The 24244-nt window shown below is 42.3% G+C and overlaps 1 protein-coding gene across 1 annotated transcript in view; it reads right to left on the bottom strand.

Annotated features, from left to right (window-relative positions):
* Window positions 1-24244, bottom strand: part of hk1 (hexokinase 1) — a 43160-nt gene that overhangs the window by 2906 nt on the left and 16010 nt on the right. Inside the window, exons 3-17 of the mRNA XM_014213546.3 lie at window positions 8117-8265; window positions 7842-7961; window positions 7260-7355; window positions 6791-6890; window positions 5333-5516; window positions 5024-5179; window positions 4644-4877; window positions 4040-4344; window positions 3305-3453; window positions 2956-3075; window positions 2380-2475; window positions 1967-2066; window positions 808-991; window positions 520-675; window positions 182-415 (exon numbers count right to left, since the gene is read on the bottom strand). Coding sequence (XP_014069021.1) covers window positions 182-415; window positions 520-675; window positions 808-991; window positions 1967-2066; window positions 2380-2475; window positions 2956-3075; window positions 3305-3453; window positions 4040-4344; window positions 4644-4877; window positions 5024-5179; window positions 5333-5516; window positions 6791-6890; window positions 7260-7355; window positions 7842-7961; window positions 8117-8265 — 2383 coding nt within the window. The remainder of the gene's footprint in view (window positions 1-181; window positions 416-519; window positions 676-807; window positions 992-1966; window positions 2067-2379; window positions 2476-2955; window positions 3076-3304; window positions 3454-4039; window positions 4345-4643; window positions 4878-5023; window positions 5180-5332; window positions 5517-6790; window positions 6891-7259; window positions 7356-7841; window positions 7962-8116; window positions 8266-24244) is intronic.

Raw genomic sequence — 24244 nt, 5'->3', positions numbered from 1 at the left:
AGGACCTGATCAAAGAGAATACAGAATAGAAGGAAGATATTTTATAACTGCAATAAACTACACAACCATTGCTGGCACATACTCAACATTCATCATAACGTCATTGTCAACTTGAAACACACAGTTAATGAGTATGATACATGTCATTTCAACCAATTGCAATCACATCATTACTACTCACTGTGGATGCAGCTTGTAGAGTGTTCCGTCCACCCCAACGGTGATGTCCATTTGGTTCAGCCCACGGTTCTCTCGGATTTTGTCGACAACGGCAGCCATTCCGGCTCCACAGAGCTGAGCCGCCCGGTGAGACACTGTACCACACACCTCCTTGACGATGATACTGTCATCACATGTGCTGTCCAGACCCAGCTGCTGCAGGATGGACCTCACCTGCAGTAGCGCCAACCGGTCACTGAGGGTAAGAGGACATATTGTTGAGACCATTGCACAACAAAAGGCAGTTATGATGACTCAGTCAGTCACCATTTCAATCGCAGATCCAAAATGTCTACCAACCTTTCAATCTGGGAGAGGAACTTAGTTTCGAAAATGCCTCTGGTCTTCAGAGTCTCTGATATCTGCCCTCTGAAGAGAAAGCCACGCTTCGTCAAGTCGATCAGGATGTTTCGCACAATCTCCCCGAGATACATACCGCTGCACATCTTCTCATACCTGAGATGAAAAAGAACCACGATCATTTAGGTATTTATAGATCTCTAATAACAAGACTATTCAAAATCAAATATCAACAAAAGTTAGCTGAAGTGAAGTAATTTCGATGGGGAGAGAGAGCAGCCCAATCACCTCTGTTTTCCAGGGTTGAGTGAAAAGTCATCCACAGCTCTGTCATATTCTGTCCTGATATCATCCAGGCACCCATTGTCCCCGAAGGCGCCCCACTCCATGTTGACACACATCCTCCCCACATCCCCCTCCACCATCTCAATGTTCCTCATCTCCTCCATGTAACAGGCGTTGCTGCCAGTTCCTGAAACCAGAAACCATACCATATTCAGCAATCATACCTTTGACAGGTATCAAACAATAATAATAATATTATGTAGTTGTCTAGATCAGTGGTTCTCAAAGTGGGGTCCACGGAGGTACTGCAGGCCAAATCTCAAATTCAAAAAAATTAAATATATATATATTTTTTACATTCATATTTTTACATTAATATTACATGAACAACAGATTGTTGTTTCACCGTCATTGTAAAGCCCTAGTTATTTTGTTGCTCTGACAAAGTCATTTCTGAAGATTATTTATTTCATGTGATTAGTAATTAATTTACGTCTATCCCTCATTTTAAGGTCAACCCTATTATGTGAATTGAACTTTCATTTAAATATGGTGAAACTATTCCTTTAAAAAAAAAAATGGGAAAGAAACATTGAACATCTAATAGTCGAATCATAGAGAAAAAGCAGGTGAGTTAGTTCTACTCATTTTTGGCCATTTTCTGGTGTTTTGTGGAAAAAACCTGAGCGGGTTTAGCATAACAAGTCAACCCTGTTACTCAAAAAATGATGAAGAACTATAGGCTACAAGAGTTCACTGCGGAGGCCCATCGGAGACTTGACCACTTTGGCCAATCAGAACATTAAAAAAAAATCAAATTCACCATTTGCCATGATGTTCATAACATTTTACTGACCTCCTCTTGTGAAGTGGAACCCAGAACAATGTGATTGACCACTTAGTGTTGCGGAGAACACCCAAACCAGAGTGGCCACCGCAAAGCCCAGGGAGCCTGACCATCTCTGGAAGTTGCTGTAACCCTGCTTGGGATATTTAACCTATATTTTGAGTATTGTTTGAGATGGAGGGCCCGTTCTAGTTTGGTATGTCAGGGTGTGCAATTGGAAATGTGAATGGGGCCAAGTTGGAGGTAATAATTAATTAGGTGTAGTTTATTAAGATGCATGAATACACCACATCAAAAGCTACACGGATGACCAACCTGCGATCAGGCCGACCTCACAGGTAGGCTCTTCATATGCACATGTCATCATGGTCCCCACTGTGTCATTAACTACTGCCACCACGTCCAAGTCAAACTCCTGGAGAAACGACCAACAGAAACACATGTACGGGATGTCTCTGGGAAGCAATGCTTACGGAAATGAGAACTTCCTTTTTATAGCAATACCACTTAAAAATATTGTATCACAACCTTCTATATCATGACAAAAACTAACAAAAAGAGCAGCATAAAGTTACTTTCGGTTGTCAATAGATGCCCATAAGATATTAGCTTTTATATTTTGTGTAATCCTGTAGAACAGCCACTAATACCAAGTTTTTCTGCTCTGGACCCATGGTCAGGAAAAACTTTGGGCCCTGGTTATAGTATCATGCCATCTCTTCACTTACCTCTCTCCTTTTTATCCCCTCTCTGAGAAGCCCGACAACATCCTCCCCTTCACAGTCAGTGGCTTTGAAGCCTTTGGTCCAGGTTACCAGGATGCCCTGAACAAAGACAGAAAGATGTTCTATTAGTGACGTACCCACACACGCACACACTGACGCACACACTTACGCACACACACACATATAATGGAATGGATGCCGATAGAATTATTGGTAATGTAGTCATTCAACAGTTTCTAAATTGGCCTACAACGGCATACATCCTAATTATGCATTGTGACAGTATGGTATATCAGGAATAATAACTCTCCAAAACACACACTTAAAAAAAATAAAAAAATTGAAATACAAAACACAGCAGAATATGAAGTGGCGGTAGCCAGCGGCATGTAACAGGACGACAAGCTTTTTATGAGCCTAAAAGGAAGCGCAGAATTGAAGATGGAGATCCCAGCTCAGTTTTGCGGCTGTATTTTAATATAGATATATAGACTATATAATATAGATGTAATGAGCAGTATGTCTGAGATGAAAAAGTTGATAGATGGCTGATTACTGTAAAAGAAGCAGTCAGCTCACCACATCCAAGCTGGTCTGTCTGCAGGGGAAGGAGAAGGTGAAACCCAGAGGCAGGCGAGTGTTCTTCATACCCATGTAGTCCAGGAAGTCAGATATGCACTGGACAATGTGGTCAAACAGCTGTGGGAAATGGAGGGTATTTTTCAACAAGCACAAGCACATTTGCTTAAGTTACACAGGTCACAAGGTTGGCTCTTAGAATATGCTTAACGTATGTCCTGTTGTATCTATAATAGGAGCTATTGCATTTACAGTAACTTCCTTTTCAAATGTGTGAGACAACTGACATTGTTTTGGTACAGAATGAGATATATGTCCATACTCACAGGAAACTCCCAAACTCACTCACCTCCTCTCCAGTCCCCTGCATCACCTCCATAGGAATAGCATAAATTTTGTTATGCATCTCTACTGTTCGCCGCTTGCCACTGCGAATCTTCACCAACAGCACTCTAAAGTTTGTCCCTCCTAAATCCAAAGCCAAGAAATCACCATTTTCTGGAAAACACAACAAAATAACAATACTGTCTTTAGTAAAAAGAGATAATAATGGTTTGATTTTCCATATATTTGTTTATGAGACATAATAACACATTATAAAGGGTTCCTAAATGCTTATGAAAAGTTTTACAACGCATTGTACTTGTTGCCACTGTCATAGCCATTTGAAATTAGTGACAAACAGTGTGTCGAGTTGAATTTCTCATTGATATTGGATGTTTTGACTTGCATGAAGATGTGGGAGTGCTGTGAAGTAATTGTGTTAGACTTAGAAATACTTTGACTTTAATCAGGGCACTGCAAGAAGTGCTAAGCCAAAAAAATACACAATATCATATGTTTACATGGAAGCCTGGATCATACAGTAGCGTGTTAAAGCATTAACGAGTGATAAGGAGCTTTTAAGTTGTTGATATGGTTATATACAGCAGGGGGAGCAGAAGAGGGGTAAATTCCCATTTATGTCAAATGGAATTAATGGGATGAATCTCTAAATGTTTTGTCACAGAGCTAAACCACTCTGGTCAACTGGTAGAATCACAGCCTGGCAAACTAGTTTAAATCCAAGTTGAACTTCTCTCACCTGATCCATCTGGTGTGCTGAGTACATATGTGGGCCACATCTTGACGGTGGCGCTGTCATGGGTCTTTTCCCCCAGGCCATTCTGGATCTCCGTCCTCATCCTCTTCTTCACCTCCAGCAGCTGGTCACTGGTCAGTCTGAACTCAGCCAGGGTCTCTGTGATCTGACGACGCTGGTCAGCCAGCCGGTAGGCCACGGCGGTCACCATGGCAGCGCCCTTGGAGCTCCCACTCTCTGAAAGCAGGAAGCGGACATCTGACTCAGGAACTAGGCGGCGGACTGTTTTGTGGAGACGCCGGGCATATCTGAGGAGATGGGGAGGGTGATTCTCAGTCAGACAAAAATCCTGACCTTGGATTCTCACGTGTAACTCAACCTTTTATGTATCTCAACACAACAGGCTCTTGGCCCTAGTAGCTAAAATATAACTTTGACATTGTATTCTGTATCAATGTCTCTTTTTCAAAGTCCATTGTAGTACTCCCTAAGCCATTTGACAGAACTGCATAGCTTCAACGCAAGATACACAATTAAGATGCACAATAAGAGCTGGTTACAGTCTACCTTGTACCCAGGGGGTCCTCTACTGGTATAGGCTACTCACTGCGGGTGCATCTTGTAGAGAGAGCCGTCGATGCCCACAGTGGTGCGTAGGCGAGGGTTCCCTTTGTTGTCCTTTAGCCTGGAGAGGATGCCGCCCAGAGTGGCAGCGATGAGGTTGGCTGATCTGTGGGAGACTATGGTGCATACGTGCTGCACAGCAATGCAGTCATCTGCGGATGGTTCCACGCCCAGCCGACCTAGGATATCCTTGGCTTTAGTGAGGCCTTCTTTACTCCTGGACAGTGACAGGTTCGGAGAAGAGATGAGCTCAGTGGTGGCAAATAACATTACAAAGGTGTACAGTAATGGTGTGCAGTCCCAAAGCAGTGCTCAGTTTACAAATGGCTACATGACACAATCAGAAAACTGATTGACACCTACTTTTCAATGGAAGAAACGTGTTTAGTTTCAAATTTCCCTTTGGTAAGAAGTTCAGGCGTTATCCGACCCTCAAACAAAAATCCCTCTTTGGCCATCTTGACCAGGATGAGTCGCACAAGTTCGCCCATGTACATCCCACTGACCATCTTCTCAAACCTGGAGAGAAAAAGATACAATACGTTGCTAAACACTGAGGGAAAAGGTGACATGTAAGATGACTACTACTATCAATGCACTTAACTGATTATTACATGTCTTAAAGAAATTTGGGAAGGTCTGATTTATAGTGTATTAATATGTGGGACATACAGCTGTTTCCCTGGGTTTAGAGAGCCCCTGTCAATTTCTCTGTCGAACTCTGTGCGAATGTCCTCCAGCATTCCATCGTCCCCAAAGGCTCCCCACTCTGTGTTGATACACATTCTGCCCTCGTCTCCCTCCACCAGGTCAATGTGCCTTAGCTCCTCCATGTAACAAGCATTAGTACCTGTGCCTGAGGAGACACCAACAAAAAACTTGTGAGTAATGCAAAAGTAAAAGTGTACCCAATGAGCTTCAGCTCGGCTTGAACAAAAATAGGTTAAAAGGGTGCAGGGGCACATTGAAACCAAACACAGCACTATCTGTTCTGACAAAATGATTGAACATTTTGGAATAAATATAATTAAACACCCACACCGGTAGAAATCCACTTTTTCAAGCTGAAAAACAATGTCCAGAGCTTACCCATGATGGTGCATAACGATGTAAGTCAATAAGTCATAGTTTTAGTCAAATTGGCTTGAAGTGACAAATCCGAACTGCCCACTTTGTGCAAATCCGTGTGAATGTGGTGTCATTTCCTATGATATGACATAACAATTATTTTCAGCCTACGTTTAGTTTCAGGGTTGGTTTTTATTCGAATATTACCACCCACCAGCATGGCATTGTTAATTAATCAGAAACAGCAGAAAAGTTATTCCTCTTTGTGACTGACATGAGCCACACAGTCTTGTCTCCACTTTGCCACCTGAGCCATGGAGAAACAATTTAAGGGTGCATGTAATTTGTTAGTTACATGAAATGTGTTAGTTACATGTAATTTGCAGCGTGCATGATCTTGAGCAAAGTCATTGTAGCCTATCATTTCACTTCCCATGTGAGAACCATGAGCAAGGGCTGACTTGGCTTTGCTGTATCGCAGCCAAAGCCTGTCAGCAGCCTACCTACGAAAAGTTGCACCATGTCCATTACAATGTAGAAAAACGCATATCAGCTATTTTTCTATAGTTATGGATATTATCTGAGCTTCATCTTATTTTTCGAACTATTTCTATGGTGGATTTGCGGCCGCAATTTATGGAAGATGTCAAAACTTTTAGATGGCGAAGTCAAAGATAGACCAGTGGTTTCATCTGTGGCGAAGTTTTCCCTAAATCAATGCTTATGACAAATCCAACTCCAGAACTAGCCATCGATCGAGCTGGCTAATCTTTTGAATACAGTGTAGTTAAAAAAACAGCAACACCAGACAACATTAGCCTGCTAGATATGGTTAGCAAGCTAGGTGCCCTATTTGTTGATGTTTAACTCCACGTGGAAATTCCTACACCCAATTCGTGAATATGTGTAAGTAGCCTTTATCATTCTTCAGAGGTGGAACCTAAACGTGCATTTTCTCTCTAAGACAGGACATTACATTGAAATAGTGGCACCAACTTCTTCTGGGGGAGGGTGGGGGGGATGTCCTTTAATGGTCTGGTGGGAGGTAAATGGATTTTATACCTATGATGATACCAACTTCACAACGCTGGTCATCAAAGCCACAGGTCATCATGGTTCCAACTGTGTCATTGACCACTGCCATGATGTCTGCGTCATAGTCCTGAAAAGCACAGGGTTACAATTATACAACCATGGTGCAACAGATTTGCTTATGACTGAACTTCCCATTGGGCACAGACATCAGTTCAACATCTAGTTTTGATTTACATTTGGTTGAGTTGTCAACTAACGTGAAATCAACCAACAATTTCACCCTATCATTGGATTTAGGTTAAAAGTTGAGTGAAATAAAAATGACCTTACGTAGATTACTTTTTACAAATCCAATCAGTTATCCACGTTCATGCAACATCATCATATTGAATGTCTTGGTTAAAATGATGTGGAAACAATGTTGATTCAAGTAGTTTTGCCCAGTGGGTTCATTGTCATTGCATTAGGCAAGCGTGCTTAAAAACATCAAACCTACCCCACGTTTTTTGATGGCCTTGTTCAGAAGAGTCACAACGTCCATTCCCTCAACTCCACTGGCTTTAAAGCGTTTTGTCCAAGTGAGCAAATAACTCTACAAAAGACAAACAGGCAGCTAGACTAAAGATCACTGATAGTATGATATGATCTGTCTTCAAAACTGAAGCTAATACAACCGCCCGTGACGGGAGTCCCATAGGACGGCACACAATTGGCACAGCGTCGTCCGGGTTAGGGAAGGGTTTGGCCGGGGGGCTTTACTTGGCTCATCGTGCCCTAGCGACTCCTTGTGGAGGGCCGGGTGCTTGCAGGCTGATACCGGTCACCAGTTGAATGGTGTTTCCTCCGACACATTGGTGCGGCTGGCTTCCGGGTTAAGCTGGTGGGTGTTAAGGAGCGAGCTTGGGCAGGTCATGTTCGGGAGGACGCATGACTCACCCTTCGCCTCTCCCGAGCCCGTTGGGAGTTGCAGCGATGAGACAAGATCGAAATTGGGGAGAAAAAGGGGGGTAAAATAAAAAAACAAAGCTAATAACTGAAGCTCAGGTGTACAGTACTATTGGCTTGTTCATTCTCTCACCTCATTCAGTTTGGTTTGTGCACAGGGGAAGGAGAAGGTGAAGCCGACAGAAAGCTTCTTATCCTTGATATTCTGCTTCTCCATGAAGTCACCCAGGCACTCTGCAACATGGTCAAACAGCTGCAAGGGAAAGGAAAATAATTAAGTTAGGGATGGTTATCTCGAAAGCAATCTGTGCACAAGGAGAGACTGTAATGCACATTTCTGATTTATTTCCCTGGCCACTAGACTCTTAGACATTTATATACAGTAAGAGTTTGAAAGGTATCCCGTACCCGAGCGCCACTGCCATGGATGATGTCCTCTGGAGTGTCATAGATCTGGCTCTCCATCTGAACTGTCTGCTTCTTCTCATGGGACACCTTCACTCGCAGGATGCGGAAGGCCGAGCCTCCCAGATCCAGAGCAATGAAGTCCCCCTTCTCTGTAACAAGCATAACAAATATGCATGTGCTCACAGCAAGCAAATATGTGAACTGTGAACAGAGGCATCATGTCCACTGAAACAGAAGGGGAACCTACTGATCAAGGTACGTGCGTTACAGTACTACAGGCGACAGTGAGTATGTTCACATGCACAGTAATAATTTGATATTAAACAGATTATGCAATAGTCATGTAAACATCGCTGCCAAAGGTGCTTCAACAAAGTACTGAGTAAAGGGTCTGAATACTTATGTAAATGTGATATCAGTTTTTTTATTTTTCATAAATCAGCAACACATTTTTTTCCTGGTTTTGCTTTGTCATTATGGGATATTGTATGTAGAATGATGAGGGGAAAGACCAATTTAATCAATTTTAGAATAAAGCTGTAATGTAACAAAATGTGAAAAAAGTCAAGGGGTCTGAATACCTTCCGAAGGCACTGTATGTCCGAACTCAGAATGAAATGTGCTTCCCAAAAATAACATGGTTGCTGTGGTAAAACGTTTATTTTGATTGCCGATTTACCATCAGGCATGTGAGAATGCTGTTCATTGACTACAGCTCAGCTTTCAACACCATTTTCCCCTCCAAGCTCGTCACCAAGCTTAGGACTCTGGGTCTGAACATCTCCCTCTGCAATTGGATCCTGGTGGTGAGAGTTGGCACCATCACCTCTGCCATGCTGACCCTTAACACAGGGTCCCCACAGGGGTGTGTGCTTAGTCCCCTCCTGTACGCCCTGTTCACCCACGACTGTGTGGCCACGCATGACTCCAACACCATCATCAAGTTTGCTGATGACATGACAGTGGTAGGTATAATCACCGGTGATGATGAGTCAGCCTACAGGGAGGAGGTCAGTGTGGTAGTGTAGTAGCAGTGTGGTGCCTCAACGTCAGTAAGACGAAGGAGCTGATCACCCTTGAGTGTTGGACCGAGTAACCTAACCTTTACACAAATGCAGAGTACTATATATAGCTGACACTAACAATGCTCAGTTATGGTTGGTTCAACCCCCCTCATGCAGATTGGGGCATCATAAGCCACTCTGGGTTCATCCTGTCATTATCTGCACGTGGGTTGTTGTCTTAACCCCACCCTGGCTTAGTTTCCCAGATGCAAGGATGATTTTAAGACAATGAAGGATTGTTCTACTCCTAAGCTATCTCTAGTAAAACACATTCTTGTCTCTGTAATGCAGTCTTTAACCCATTTGTCAGCTCAAGCCATCTCCAGTGACCATACGCCCTGATTAGCTGCAGGGAACTAGAGTGGAGCCCATGAAAACAAAGACACTAACAGGACAGAAATATCCTCCTATTTGTTAAGTATTAATTGCTAACTATTAATATCAAACAAATCAGGTAAATATGTAATTTTTCTATCACATTCCCCCTTTTTGAGAATTCTCTCAACTTAAAAGTAAAATTACAAGGTTTAAAAAGACATGTATTCCATTTAGTGCCTAATGAACATAACCCAGAACAAGCATCATGATCCCACTATGTATAAGTGTAACAAGCGTCATTGTAGGTAGACCAAAATGCAGCGGGTATATTGATCATACTCTTTTTATTAGAAGGAAAAAAACACTTACAAAACAAACGACGAAAACAGTCCTGTAAGGTGCTCAGACTAAACAGGAAACAATCACCCACAAAACACAAGAGAAAACTAACCCAACTAAATATGGCCTCCAATTAGAGAACGACAACCAGCTGCCTCTAATTGGAGGTCCTACCAAAACCAACATAGACATAGAAAAGCTAGATAGAAACATAGAAAAACTAGAACATAACCCAAAAACCCAGAAACACACAAACCAAACACCCCCTGCCACGCCCTGACCAAACTACAATAACAAATAACCCCTTTTACTGGTCAGGACGTGACAGTACCCCCCCCCCAAACACAAAACACAAAAACCTCACAAAAATAACCCCAAACTTAAAGGGAGGGAAGGGAGGGTGGCCACCGTCAACTACGGCTCCCGTGCTACACCTCCCCTAATCCTCCCACTACGGAGGTGGCTCTGGCTCTGGGCTTAGTCCCCATTGTAACCTGCCCACCCCCGTTGAAGGCTCATGGCTGTAGACCACTGCTGAAGGCTCTGGGCTAAGGTGCGTCGCTGGAGATCTCGGGCTGAGGTGCGTCGCTGGAGACCTCGGGCTGAGGTGCGTCGCTGGAGACCTCGGGCTGAGGTGCGTCTCTGGAGACCTCGGGCTGAGGTGCGTCTCTGGAGACCTCGGGCTGAGGTGCGTCTCTGGAGACCTCGGGCTGAGGTGCGTCTCTGGAGACCTCGGGCTGAGGTGCGTCTCTGGAGACCTCGGGCTGAGGTGCGTCTCTGGAGACCTCGGGCTGAGGTGCGTCTCTGCGAGGCCTCCCGGGCTGAGGTGCGTCTCTGCAGGCTCCGGGCTGTGGTGACGTCTCTGCCGGCTCCGGACTGTGGGACGTCTCTGCCGGCTCCGGACTGTGGGACGTCTCTGCCGGCTCCGGACTGTGGGACGTCTCTGCCGGCTCCGGACTGTGGGACGTCTCTGCCGGCTCCGGACTGTGGGACGTCTCTGTCGGTTCCGGACTGTGGGACGTCGCCGGAAGCACTGGACGGGAACTGTCGCCGGAAGCTCTGGGCGGGGTACTGTCGCCGGAAGCTCTGGACGGGGAACTGTCGCCGGAAGCTCTGGACGGGAACTGTGCACTGAAGGCCTGATGCGTGGGGCTGGCTTTGGAGGCGCCAGACTAGTGACACGCACCACAGGGCTAGTGCGAGGAGCAGGAACAGGACGTACTGGGCTGGGCAGGCGCACTGAAGGCGTGATGTGTGGGGCTGGCTTTGGAGGCGCCAGACTATTGACACGCACCTCAGGGCTAGTACGAGGAGCAGGAACAGGACGTACTGGACTGGGCAGGTGCACTAGAGGGCTGATGCGTGGGGCTGGCTTTGGAGGCGCCAGCCTAGTAACACGCACCTCAAGGCTAGTGCGAGGAGCAGGAACAGGACGTACTGGACTGGGCAGGCGCACTGGAGGAAGAGTACGAGGAGCAGGAACAGGATACACTGGGCCATGAACCCTCACCGGCGGTCTGATGCTTGCAACTTGCATCACTGGTCCTGGCTCGATGCTAGCTCTAGCATGACACCTGTGAGGAGCTTTCACCAAGCGCACTGGACTGTAGCTGTGCACTGGCGATTCCGTGCGTATCTCTGCATAACATGGTGCTTGCTTGATCCGTTGCTCCCCATAATAAACACAGGTGCCCCTTTGTGCCCTTTCCGCAAGTACCTCTCTCCGGAATCTCGCGTCAAGCTCCTCGCTTGATTCCATGACTGGCTCCCTTTTCCTCCACGGCTCTCTCCTGTATGCCCGGGTAGTTAGGTCAGGGCTCCCCCTGACTCAACTAAACTCCCCGTAAGCCCCCCCAAAAAACATTTTGGGGGCTGCCTCCTCTCCTCCTGAAATGGAGGATATAATGCCTCACACCTCCGTCGTTCTGCCTTAGCTGCCTCCAGCTCCTCCTTCGGACGCTTGTACTCCCCAGCCTGGTGCCATGGTCCTTTACCATCTAATATCTCCTCCCATGTCCACGACTCCAGGTAGTTTTCCTGCTGCTCCTTCCTCCACTGCTTGGTCCTTCTTTGGTGGGTGGTTGTGTAACAAGCGTCGCTGTAGGTAGACCAAAATGCAGCGGGTATATTGCTAATCTTCTTTTTATTAGAAGGAAAAAAACACTTACACAAAACAAACAACGAAAACAGTCCCGTAAGGTGCTCAGACTAAACAGGAAACAACCACCCACAAAACACAAGAGAAAACGAACCCAACTAAATATGTACTCCAATTAGAGGCAACAACAACCAGCTACCTCTAATTGGAGGTCCTACCAAAACCAACATAGAAAAGCTAGATAGAAACATAGAAATAGAAAAACTAGAACATAACCCAAAAACCCCGAAACACACAAACCAAACACCCCCTGCCACGCCCTGACCAAACTACAATAACAAATAACCCCTTTTACTGGTCAGGACGTGACAATAAGGCATCACCTATGGACTCCATGTGCCATTAGCATAAACCTGCTATAGTTCCTGAGTGTTATCATTAAACATTTCAATTTGGTAATGGATATAAATCAAATCGATTAAGATGAGTTTCACTCTCAGGATCAGAGTTTACCCCTCCTTTTACCAAGGCTTGCTGAGAATAGTCTCAACATAGTACACAACTTCTTTACCCATGTCATCATTAGCATAACAACAATCTAAACAATCAATCCATAATACATTAATTGCTCCACTCATATAGTTAACCTGTTGGGGATAGGGGGCAGTATTTTCACGGGCGGATAAAAAAACGTACCCGATTTAAACTGGTTACTACTCTTACCCAGAAACGAGAATATGCATATAATTAGTAGATTTGGATAGAAAACACTCTAAAGTTTCTAAAACTGTTTGAATGGTGTCTGTGAGTATAACAGAACTCATATGGTAGGCCAAAACCTGAGAAGATTCCATGCAGGAAGTGCCCTGTCTGACAATTTGTTGTCCTTCTAGGGCATCTCTATCAAAAATACAGCATCTCTGCTGTAACGTGACATTTTCTAAGGCTTCCATTGGCTCTAAGAAGGCGTCAGAAAGTGGAATGAGAGCTCTGCAGTCTCTGGGCGAAAAACAGCAGGAGTGTTTGTGAGTGGTCAGGCAGGGAACACTGACACTGGAGCGCACGTGCACGAGAGGACTCAATTTTTTTCTTTCTCTCTTTGAACGAATACAACGTCGCCCGGTTGGAATATTATCGCTATTTTACGAGAAAAATCACATAAAAATTGATTTTAAACAGCGTTTGACATGCTTCGAAGTACGGTAATGGCATATTTGTCATTTTTTTTTCACGAAATGCGCCCTTCGGATACTGACCTCAACGCATGAACAAAACGGAGCTATTTCAATATAACTATGGATTATTTCGAACAAAAACAACATTTGTTGTTGAAGTAGAAGTCCTGGGAGTGCATTCTGATGAAGAACAGCAAAGGTAATCCAATTTTTCTTATAGTAAATCTGAGTTTGGTGAGGGCCAAACTTGGTGGATGTCAAATTAGCTAGCCTTGATGGCCGGGCTATCTACTCAGAATATTGCAAAATGTGCTTTCGCCGAAAAGCTATTTTAAAATCTGACACCGCGATTGAATAAAGGAGTTCTGTATCTATAATTCTTAAAATAATTGTTATGTATTTTGTGAACGTTAAATCGTGAGTAATTTAGTAAATTCACCGGAGGTTTGCGGTGGGTATGCTAGTTCTGAACATCACATGCTAATGTAAAAAGCTGGTTTTTGATATAAATATGAACTTGATTGAACAAAACATGCATGTATTGTATAACATAATGTCCTAGGAGTGTCATCTGATGAAGATCATCAAAGGTTAGTGCTGCATTTAGCTGTGGTTTTGGTTTTTGTGACATGTATGCATGCTTTGAAAATGGCTGTGTGATTATTTTTGGCAGGGTATTCTCCTGACATAACGCAAACGTCCCACCTTGCCCAGGGAGGTTAACATACCAAAACTTACTCAAATCAATCAGTCAGTTTAAAAAAAATAATTTCGTTTCCAAATCATATTTCAAAACCAAATTAATTATCCAACCAAAATGTTGAATGACATAGCTCAGTGATTCACATTGGTTCTATCACTCAAAATGAAAACCCTCAATTTAACATACATCAACACTGGCAGAATGTACATCCATATTAACATACAATATATTCACCTTATGATTAACCCAATTAACTCTCTCGTCAGCGTTATAATTACAGATCAGTATCTCAATGCATTCTTACCCTAAATAACTATACATTTAGCACTGTAGACCTCCCCCATCAACCTGATACACCAAATAACAATTTCAGATAAGTCTAAATCAATTACGGGCACAGTTGACCAACCCCCTCCCTTCTCCGGCACTCAATCTTCTGGCATTTCTTCATTTTCCTTCTTCAGATAGCTTCACAGTTCAAAGTGTATGGCCCATGATAATGTCTCACCTGAACCCCACCACAACTCCTATTATCTCTTTTTCATTTGCCAACCAGTATACCAGCAATATGAGAGAACTGGATGCTGTACACCGGTTGCTGGCTCGGACTCAGGTCTCTCGATAGAAGTGATGCAGGACAGGGCTGTAGTGAACGCCATTTCTTCAGCCGGTTAGAGGGGGTTTTGAGGTCCACACCCTGTTTGGTCAAATTATCCCTTTCGTGCATTTAGATACCATTTCCACCTTAACCTCGAGAGGACAAATCAGAACAACAATTCAGTTCAGTTCATTTCTGATCCAGGAAATCCAGACAAGCATTGACTATATGACAAATTATTACTTCTACCAATATTCTTAATGCAAATTTCTAAAACAAATGTTGAAGAAAATAACAACACATTCTGTTGAAACATCTTTTCCCAAATGAGCTTATACTCCCCTTATCACACTGTCAACCTCATCGCAGTCAAAGGATCAGGAAATTATCCCAATCATCCAGCAGACCCAATCTGGTGAGATTTATCAAAACAAAACAAACAAGGCAACAATACACTCCTTCATACATCACTCAATACATACCTACATATAACTCAAGGTGTGTAAACTTCAATACAAAAACCAAAAAAAATTGTAATTCCCCCATTTTGACAAATAATTCACAATATTGACTAATGTGTAAAAACAACAACACTTCCTATTAGTTATAAAACATCTCCGTAATTAACAGCATTACAAATTACCTTCAAATCATCATCCAATGTCTCTCAGCTTTCCAGCGAGGGTGATAAAAATCACACTAGAAAGTCAGGATTGAGGTCAGATGTCATTCAAACCCTTCAAATTAGTGTTTCTTACTAAACTCAGAAAAAAAAGAAACGTCCTCTCACTGTCAAGTGCATTTATTTTTAGCAAACTTAACATAACAGGATTCAACAACTGAGACATAAACTGAACAAGTTCCACAAACATGTGACTAATGGAATAATGTGTCCCTGAACAAATGAGGGGTCAAAATCAAAAGTAACAGTCAGAAACTGGTGTGTCCAGCAGCTGCATTAAGTTTTGCAGTGCCTCTCCTCCTCATGGACTGCACCAGATTTGCCAGTTCTTGCTGTGAGATGTTATTAACCCACTCTTCCACCAAGGCACCTGCAAGTTCCCGGACATTTCTGGGGGGAATGGCCCTAGCCTTCACCTTCCAATCCAACAGGTCCCAGACGTGCTCAATGGGTTTGAGATCCGGGTTCTTCGCTGGCAATGACAGAACACTGACATTCCTGTCTTGCAGGAAATCACACTCAGAACAAGCACTATTGCTGGTGGCATTGTCATGCTGGAGGGTCATGTCAGGATGAGCCTGTTAGAAGGGTACCACATGAGGGAGGAGGATGTCTTCCCTGTAACGCACAGTGTTGAGATTGCCTGCAATGACAACAAACTCAGTATGATGATACTGTGACACACCGCCCCAGACCATGACAAACCCTCCACCTCCAAATCGATCCCGCTCCAGAGTACAGGCCATGGTGTAACGCTCATTCCTTTGACGATAAACGCGAATCCGACCATCACCCCTGGTGAGACAAAACCGTGACTCATCAGTGAAGAGCACTTTTTGTCAGTCCTGTCTGGTCCAGCAACGGTGGGTTTGTGTCCATAAGCGACGTTGTTGCCAGTGATGTCTGGTGAGGACCTGCCTTACAACAGGCCTACAAGACCTCAGTCCAGCCTCTCTCAGCCTATTGCGGACAGTCTGAGCACTGATGGAGGGATTGTGCATTCCTGGTGTAACTCGGGCAGTTGTTGTCCTGTACCTGTCCTGCAGGTGTGATGTTCGGATGCACCAATCCTGTGCAGGTGTTGTTACAGGTGGTCTTTCACTGCGAGGATAATCAGCTGTCCATCCTGTCTCCCTGTAGCGCTGTCTTAGGCCTCTCACAGTACGGATATTTCAATTTATTGCCCTGGCCACATCTGCAGTCCTCATGTCTCCTTGCAGCATGCCTAAGGCACGTCATCTCTAACCAAAACAGGGGATCTCTGGCATAACACGACATTTTCTAACGCTCCCATAGGCTCTCAGAAGGCGCCAGAACGATGAATGGTGGCTTTGCAGGCCCTGGCTGAAAAACATTAGCGCATTTGGATAGTGGTCGATCTGAGGACAATGAGACTGGAGGCGCGTGCACGAGCCGACACCATGTTTACTTTCTCTCTCTTTGAACGAAAACAACGACTCCCGGTCGGAATATTATCGCTTTTTTACGAGAAAACTCGCATAAAAATTGATTTTAAACAGCGTTTGACATGCTTCGAAGTACGGTAATGGAATATTTTGAATTTTTTTGTCACGAAACGCGTCGGGCGCGTCACCCTTCTTTACCCTTTCGGATAGTGTCTTGAACGCACGAACAAAACGCCGCTATTTGGATATAACTATGGATTATTTGGAACCAAACCAACATTTGTTATTGAAGTAGAAGTCCTGGGAGTGCATTCTGACGAAGAACAGCAAAGGTAATCAAACTTTTGTAATAGTAAATCGGAGTTTGGTGAGTACCACACTTGGTGGGTGTCAAAATAGCTAACCTTGATGGCCGGGCTATCTACTCAGAATATTGCAAAATGTGCTTTCACCGAAAAGCTATTTTAAAATCGGACATAGCGAGTGCATAAAGGAGTTCTGTATCTATAATTCTTAAAATAATTGTTATGTTTTTTGTGAACGTTTATCGTGAGTAATTTAGTAAATTCACCGGAAGTGTTCGGTGGGAATGCTAGTCACATGCTAGTCACATGCTAATGTAAAAAGCTGTTTTTTGATATAAATATGAACTTGATTGAACAAAACATGCATGTATTGTATAACATAATGTCCTAGGATTGTCATCTGATGAAGATCATCAAAGGTTAGTGCTGCATTTAGCTGTGGTTTGGGTTTATGTGACATTATATGCTAGCTTGAAAAATGGGTGTCTGATTATTTCTGGCTGGGTACTCTGCTGACATAATCTAATGTTTTGCTTTCGTTGTAAAGCCTTTTTGAAATTGTACAGTGTGGTTAGATTAACGAGAGTCTTGTCTTTAAAATGGTGTAAAATAGTCATATGTTTGAGAAATTGAAGTAATAGCATTTCTAAGGTATTTGAATATCGCGCCACGGGATTACACTGGCTGTTGAGTAGGTGGGACGCAAGCGTCCCACCTAGCCCATAGAGGTTAAAATAATGTCTGTGAGCATAACAGAACTGATATGGCAGGCGAAAACCTGAGGAAAATCCATCCAGGAAGTACTATTATTTTGAAAGGCTGTTTTTCCATTGAAAGCCTATCCACCATACAAAGACTTAGGACCCAGTTCACGATCTCTATGGCTTCTTCTACATGTGGCCAGTCTTTGGGCATTGTTTCAGGCTTTTACTCTGAAAAATTAGGGAGATACAGCACTTTCAATGAGTGGACAGTGGACATTTTCAGACATGAGTCCAGCGCGTGATCGGTAGCGCACCTTTCTTGTTTCTCCTTTTCTATTGACGAAGCTTTTGTCCGGTTGAAATATTATTGATTATTTATGACAAAAACAACCTGAGGATTGATTTTAAACATCGTTTGATATGTTTCTACGAACTTTTATTGTACTTTTTTTACTTTTCGTCTGGATGTTAAAAGCTCGCTTTGGGCCTTTGGATTACTGAACTAAACGCACCAACAAAACAGAGGTTTTTGGACATAAAGGAAGACATTATCGAACAAAACAAACATGTATTGTGTAACATGGAGTCCTGGGAGTGCCACCAGATGAAGATCATCAAAGGTAAGCGATTAATTTAATCGCTATTTCTGACTTTTGTGAGTCCTCTCCTTGGCTGGAAAATGTATGTATGGTGTTTTGTGGCTAGGCGCTGTCCTAACAGAATCGCATGGTGTGCTTTCGCCGTAATGCCTTTTTAAAATCTGACACAGCGGCTGGATTAACAAGACGTTTATCTTTAATCCTTTGTATAGCACTTGTATCTTTCATCAATGTTTATGATGAGTATTTCTGTAATTTGATTTGGCTCTGCAATTTCACCAGATGTTATTTGAGACAATACATTACTGAACATAACGCGCATGGTGTGCTTTCGCTGTAAAGCCTTTTTGAAATCGGACACTGTGGTTGGATTAACAAGAAGTTTATCTTTAAAATGGTGTATAATACTTGTATGTTTGAGGAATTTTAATTATGGGATTCCTGTTGTTTGAATTTGGCACCCTGCAATTTCACTGGCTGTTGTCGAGGTGGGACACTAGCGTTGTCGAGGTGGGATACTAGGTTAACAATCGTTCCACAGGTGCATGTTTGTTAATTGTTTATGGTTCATTGAACAAGCATGGGAAACAGTGTTTAAACCCTTTACAATTAAGATCTGTGAAGTTATTTCGATTTATCTTTGAAAGACAGGGTCCTGAAAAAGGGACGTTTCTTTTTTTGTTGAGTTTATGTTAGACAAATTAATAAAAAAACAGTAAAATATTTCATACATTTTGTATCCCAGGTTTACAGTAAGTTTCCTCAGTACATTTAATATCAGAATAATTCACGTGGTCAATTAAAACTGAGAACATTAGTAAAATCCAACAAAAATGGGCAGGCCTTATTTAATTTGGTAACTCCTCTTTACCACCGAATCCAGATACCGTTTTACCTATAAAATTGCTGAATTTCACTAACCCCTCTTCCAAGACCATAGCCTCAGGAAACATTTCAAAGAGAGAGAAAATGACTATCCCCATTCTCCTGGAAGAGAAATGTACATTTCTTTAGCATTCAGTATAATAATATCATAATCAGCAACCCAAAGGTTTTAACTACAAACAAATCATGATCATGATAATCATTAATTTTAATGTACCCCAACGTTTATGTGCGCTTAATTTAGCTTGTGCTACCCTTAGACATGGCAACATGTATCTCTCCACTGAGTCTAACAATTCACTCCCATATTGTATTATATGACTGGTCTCTCTTTTTAATCACCATGTCAAATTATCATGATATTGTTACTATATTGTCACCTTAGATTGTTCCTGTTAACCTTTCTTTAACTAGGCAAGTCAGTTAAGAACAAATTCTTATTTATAATGACGGCCTACCGGGCCAAACCTCGTCAACGCTGGTCCATTGTGAGCCGCCCTATGGGACTTTCAATCACGGCCAGATGTGATACAGTCTGGATTCGAACCAGGGACTATAGTGACCCCTCTTGCCAGGGGCGGAAATCCCGGGGGGGACGGGGGGGACACGACCCCCCCATCCTGGGAAAAATATGATTTGTCCCTCCCAATATATCACTGAAACATAACTATGTAATTTAAATAATATTAATAATACGCAATGAAAGCAATTGTGCTGATTATAGACACTTAATAGCGCGTTTTTAAGTTTCAAAAGATTGCAACCCCCCCACCCTTTGCCTCACAATGGTTTGATCCACTGCCAGTTCCTTAGCTTGCTAGGTAACAGAGAGGTCGTATCTACTGTCTGAAAGGCACTCAATGCACGTAACTGACGTGAGGTTAATCCAGTCAATCGCGCACACACATTAGCTGAATTTGCAGAGCTAGCGCGCAAATATTAACTATTAAGCTAGCTAGTACCTATTCCAGTTATGTGGCGTCGTCAAAGATGGAATCAGCATGCAGATGATGTAAGTTAGTGCTTCAAAGTCCCTGTGATAAGGTTAGCGATAAACTGAAATCCAAACTGAACAGAACTACACTCTCTTCTACCATTGTCTTAAATATATTTAATGGTCTCGTTGCAAAAGCTAAATTGTCGCAAGTGAACTTTTATTTATTTATTTTATTTCACCTTTATTTAACCCGGGTAGCAAAGATTATAGCAAACACCACTGAAACTGAATTGGTGCTCACTAGCTTTGCAAATTCAGCTATTGTTGGAAGCCAGCCAATATGAAACAAACTATTAAAATTACAAAAGGTTGCAGCATATGTTGTGTAAATGGTGAACTCATACAGCTGTCAACTCGTCATTTTAATCCGTTTCACATTTGCTAGCTACCTTTTAGATCGAAGCCCAAATAGAATGATTGAAGATGATAGAAGCCCATCTCCTACTGTAAATAACCTACACACTGTGTGTGTGTGTGTAGCCAGCCAGCCAGGTAGAAAAATGGCAGAAAAATAAAAGACGGACATCTGAGTATTTTTCAGTACACCAAAACGCATAGTAAGAACCCTAGTAGCCTAATATCTCAAAGACTAGTTGATAAAATGTTCATAAGAAAGAAATGAAATTCTAATGGAAATGTTTCACAATGATGTCATTAGGCAGAGCAGGCAACAGATGGCACACAGACAGCAGAGTTGGGGACAGATATGCAGGGACAGACTGGCTGAGACATGGAGTCTCAGGTAAGTTTGTTGAGTCTTTGTTTGGCAACATTATGAAAGGTTCTCAATTTTTTTGACTTGTAAAATAGGAACATAATTGGAAAATGCCATGGATACCCCCACTCTCAACTTAAACTGGTGACTGAACTAAGATTTGTTAAAAGCAATGGTATTGCTGTTGTGATTAGTTGTGTAGTTTTTGGTACCGGTAGTTAGGAGTACGGCAAACACCTTATTTCTTTGGTTCCTCAATATACATTTACCATATTACAATGTAGGCTATGTTTTACGGCACTAGTTTTGGTGTCCCCCTCAGGAATTGCTCTTGAGAAAATGTAATGTAATTGTCCCCTCGAAAGTTGATATCAGATTTTCGCCAATGCCTCTTGCACTGAAATGCAGTGCTTTAGGATGCTACGCCACTCGGGAGCTCTAATACAGTGTTTCATTATGTGGAATCGACACCGTCTAAAATAAACAAACCCATAACCCATTTCCGGCAATGTAAACATTGCAACCTGTTGCCTTAATTTAGTAAAAATATAAACCTGTTGTTTAACAAATGTAGAACCTTCAAAAAGTTGGTCCTCTTTTATCAGCTTAATAGTCAATACTTATTTCAATCTACTTTAATTACTGGACACTGTTCCACGTAATCAAAACAGATTACAATTTTAGAATACATTAACTTCCTGCTCAAATTCACTGGTGTTACCTAACTATAAAACCAAGCAACAATAATCAGAAACTGTCAAACAAATATCTATCTTTTAATATTAAACAAATCAGGTAAATATGTAATTTTTCTATCACAACACCCACTCACATACAAGCTGCTACTACTCTGTTTATCTTATATCCTGTTGCATAGTAACCTTATCCCTATACATACTGCATCTATCTCCATCCCTCCAGTATCCTGCACATTGTAAATATGGTATTGGAACTTACCCTGTATATAGTATGCTTACTTACTTATTGTGTTCTTCATATTTCTTCTTATTTCTTGTGTTTTTTTCTAGTTGTCACGTCCTGACCAGTAAAGGGGTTATTTGTTCTTATAGTTTGGTCAGGATGTGGTTCAGGGTGTGTTTGTGTTTGTGTATGTGTTCATGTGTTCATGTAGAGGGGGTATTTGGTTTATATGGTTTATATGGTTCGGGGTGGTTGTGTATGTAGAGGGGTATTTGATTTATTAGTCCAAGGTTTTGGTTATTGTTCTATGTTAATTTATTTCTATGTTCAGTCTAGTCGTTTGTATTTCTATGTTTAGCTAATTGGTGCTGGGGCCTTCAGTTGGAGGCAGCTGTCTATCGTTGCCTCTGATTGAAGGTCCTATAAATAGGAATGTGTTTGTCATGGGATTTTGTGGGAGATTGTTTCTTGTTTTGCTGTGTGCCTGACGAGACTGTCTAGTTCGTTTGTTTTTGTATACGTTGTTTGTTTTTCCTTCACTAATAAAAAGAAGATGAGTATACATTTTCCCGCTGCGTTTTGGTCTACACACTACGACATACGTGACACTAGTATTACATTGTTATTGATTATTGCATTGTTGGGTTTTGAGTTTGCTAGAAAGGCATTTCACTGTACTTGTGCATGTAACATTAAAACTTAAACTAGGTAGCCTGATTTCAGATGTGTCCATGTAAACAGGATTATTAGGGAAATCGTTCTTCTTGTAAAGCATGTAAACATTTTAATCAAACTATTATATTAATCTGACTATCCACAATAATCGCAATATTGTGTGCATGCAACTGTACTCAGTGACTCAAATCTTTGTGTTGCCCAATGATTGTCATGTCTGGGCTGACTACTGTTGGCATTGCCATGCAATAGTATATCAGATGTCATTTTGTCAAAAGCTCCTGGCTCCTGCCAAAAATCCACTCTTCCCGGGAATTAAAGACAGTTTCACACTATCTTGAGAACATGTCGCAATTAAAGCAGTAGTAGTTTTATGGGCGTGACAATCTATTTTTTGTAAACCAAAGGAACTGAAAAGTTTTTTAAAAAACAAGAGGGAATACAAACGATGAACCCTAAAGGCCTACTCCATATAATCTCTTACGTCATTCACTAGCTAACACACTCACAGTGGGATTTATTTCACTTTTGATCTGATTTACAGTACCAGTAAAAAGTTTGGACACACCTAATCATTCCAAGGTTTTTCTTTATTTTTACAATTTTCTACATGTTAAAAATATTTTATATTTGAGATTCTTCAAAGTTGCCACCCTTTGCCTTGATAACAGCTTTGCACACTCTGGGAATTCTCTCAACCAGCTTCATGAGGTAGTCACCTGGAATGCATTTCAATTAACAGGTGTGCCTTGTTAAAAGTTAATTTGTGGAATTTCTTTCCTTAATGCGTTTGAGCAAATCTGTTGTGTTGTGACAACGTAGGGGTGGTAAACAGAAGATAGCCCTATTTGGAAAAAGACCAAGTCCATATTATGGCAAGAACAGCTCAAATAAGTAAAGAGAAATGACAGTCCATCCTTTAAGACATGAAGGTCAGTCAGTCCAGAAATGTTCAAGAACTTTGAACGTTTCTTCAAGTGCAATCGCAAAAACAATCAAGCGCTATGATGAAACTGGCTCTCATGAGGACCGCCACAGGAAAGGAGGACCCAGAGTTACCTCTACTGCAGAGGATAAGTTCATTAGAATTAACTGCACCTCAGATTGCAGCCCAAATAAATGCTTCACAGAGTTCAAGTAACAGAACATCTGAACATCAACTGTTCAGAGGAGACTGCATGAATCAGGCCTTCATGGTCTAATTGCTGCAAAGAAACCACTACTAAAAGACACCAATAAGAAGAAGAGACTTGCTTGGGCCAAGAAACACGAGCAATGGACATTAGACTGGTGGAAATCTGTCATTTGGTCTGATGAGTCCAAATTTGAGATGTTTGGTTCCAATCGCCGTGTCTTTGTGAGACACAGAAACGGTGAACAGATGATCTCTGCATGTGTGGTTCCCACCGCGAAGCATGGAGGAGGAGGTGTGATGGTGCTTTGTTAGTGACACTGTCATGGATTTATTTAGAATTCAAGGCACACTTAACCAGCATGGCTACCACAGCATTCTGCAGCGATACTCTGGTTTGCGCTTAGGGGGACTATCATTTGTTTTCAACAGGACAATGACCCAACACACCTCCAGGCTGTGTAAGGGCTAATTAACCAAGAAGGAGAGTGATAAGAGCTGCATCAGATTACCTAGCCCCCACAATCATCTGACCTCAATTCAATTGAGATGGTTTGGGATGAGTTGGACCGCAGAGTGAAGGAAAATCAGCCAACAAGGGCTCAGCATATGTGGGAACTCCTTCAAGACTGTTGGAAAATCATTCCAGGTGAAGCTGGTTGAGAGAATGCCAAGAGTGTACAAAGCTGTCATCAAGGCAAAGGGCTGCTACTTTGAAGAATCTAAATGATATATAAAAACCTTTGTTTAACACTTTTTTGGTTCCTACATGATTCCATGTGTTATTTCATAGTTTTGACATCTTCACTATT

The sequence above is a fragment of the Salmo salar genome, chromosome 01 (genome assembly GCF_965601325.2).
Source record: "Salmo salar chromosome 01, fSalSal1, whole genome shotgun sequence".
NCBI lineage: Eukaryota > Metazoa > Chordata > Actinopteri > Salmoniformes > Salmonidae > Salmo > Salmo salar.
This window is presented reverse-complemented; position numbering and strand designations above follow the sequence as displayed.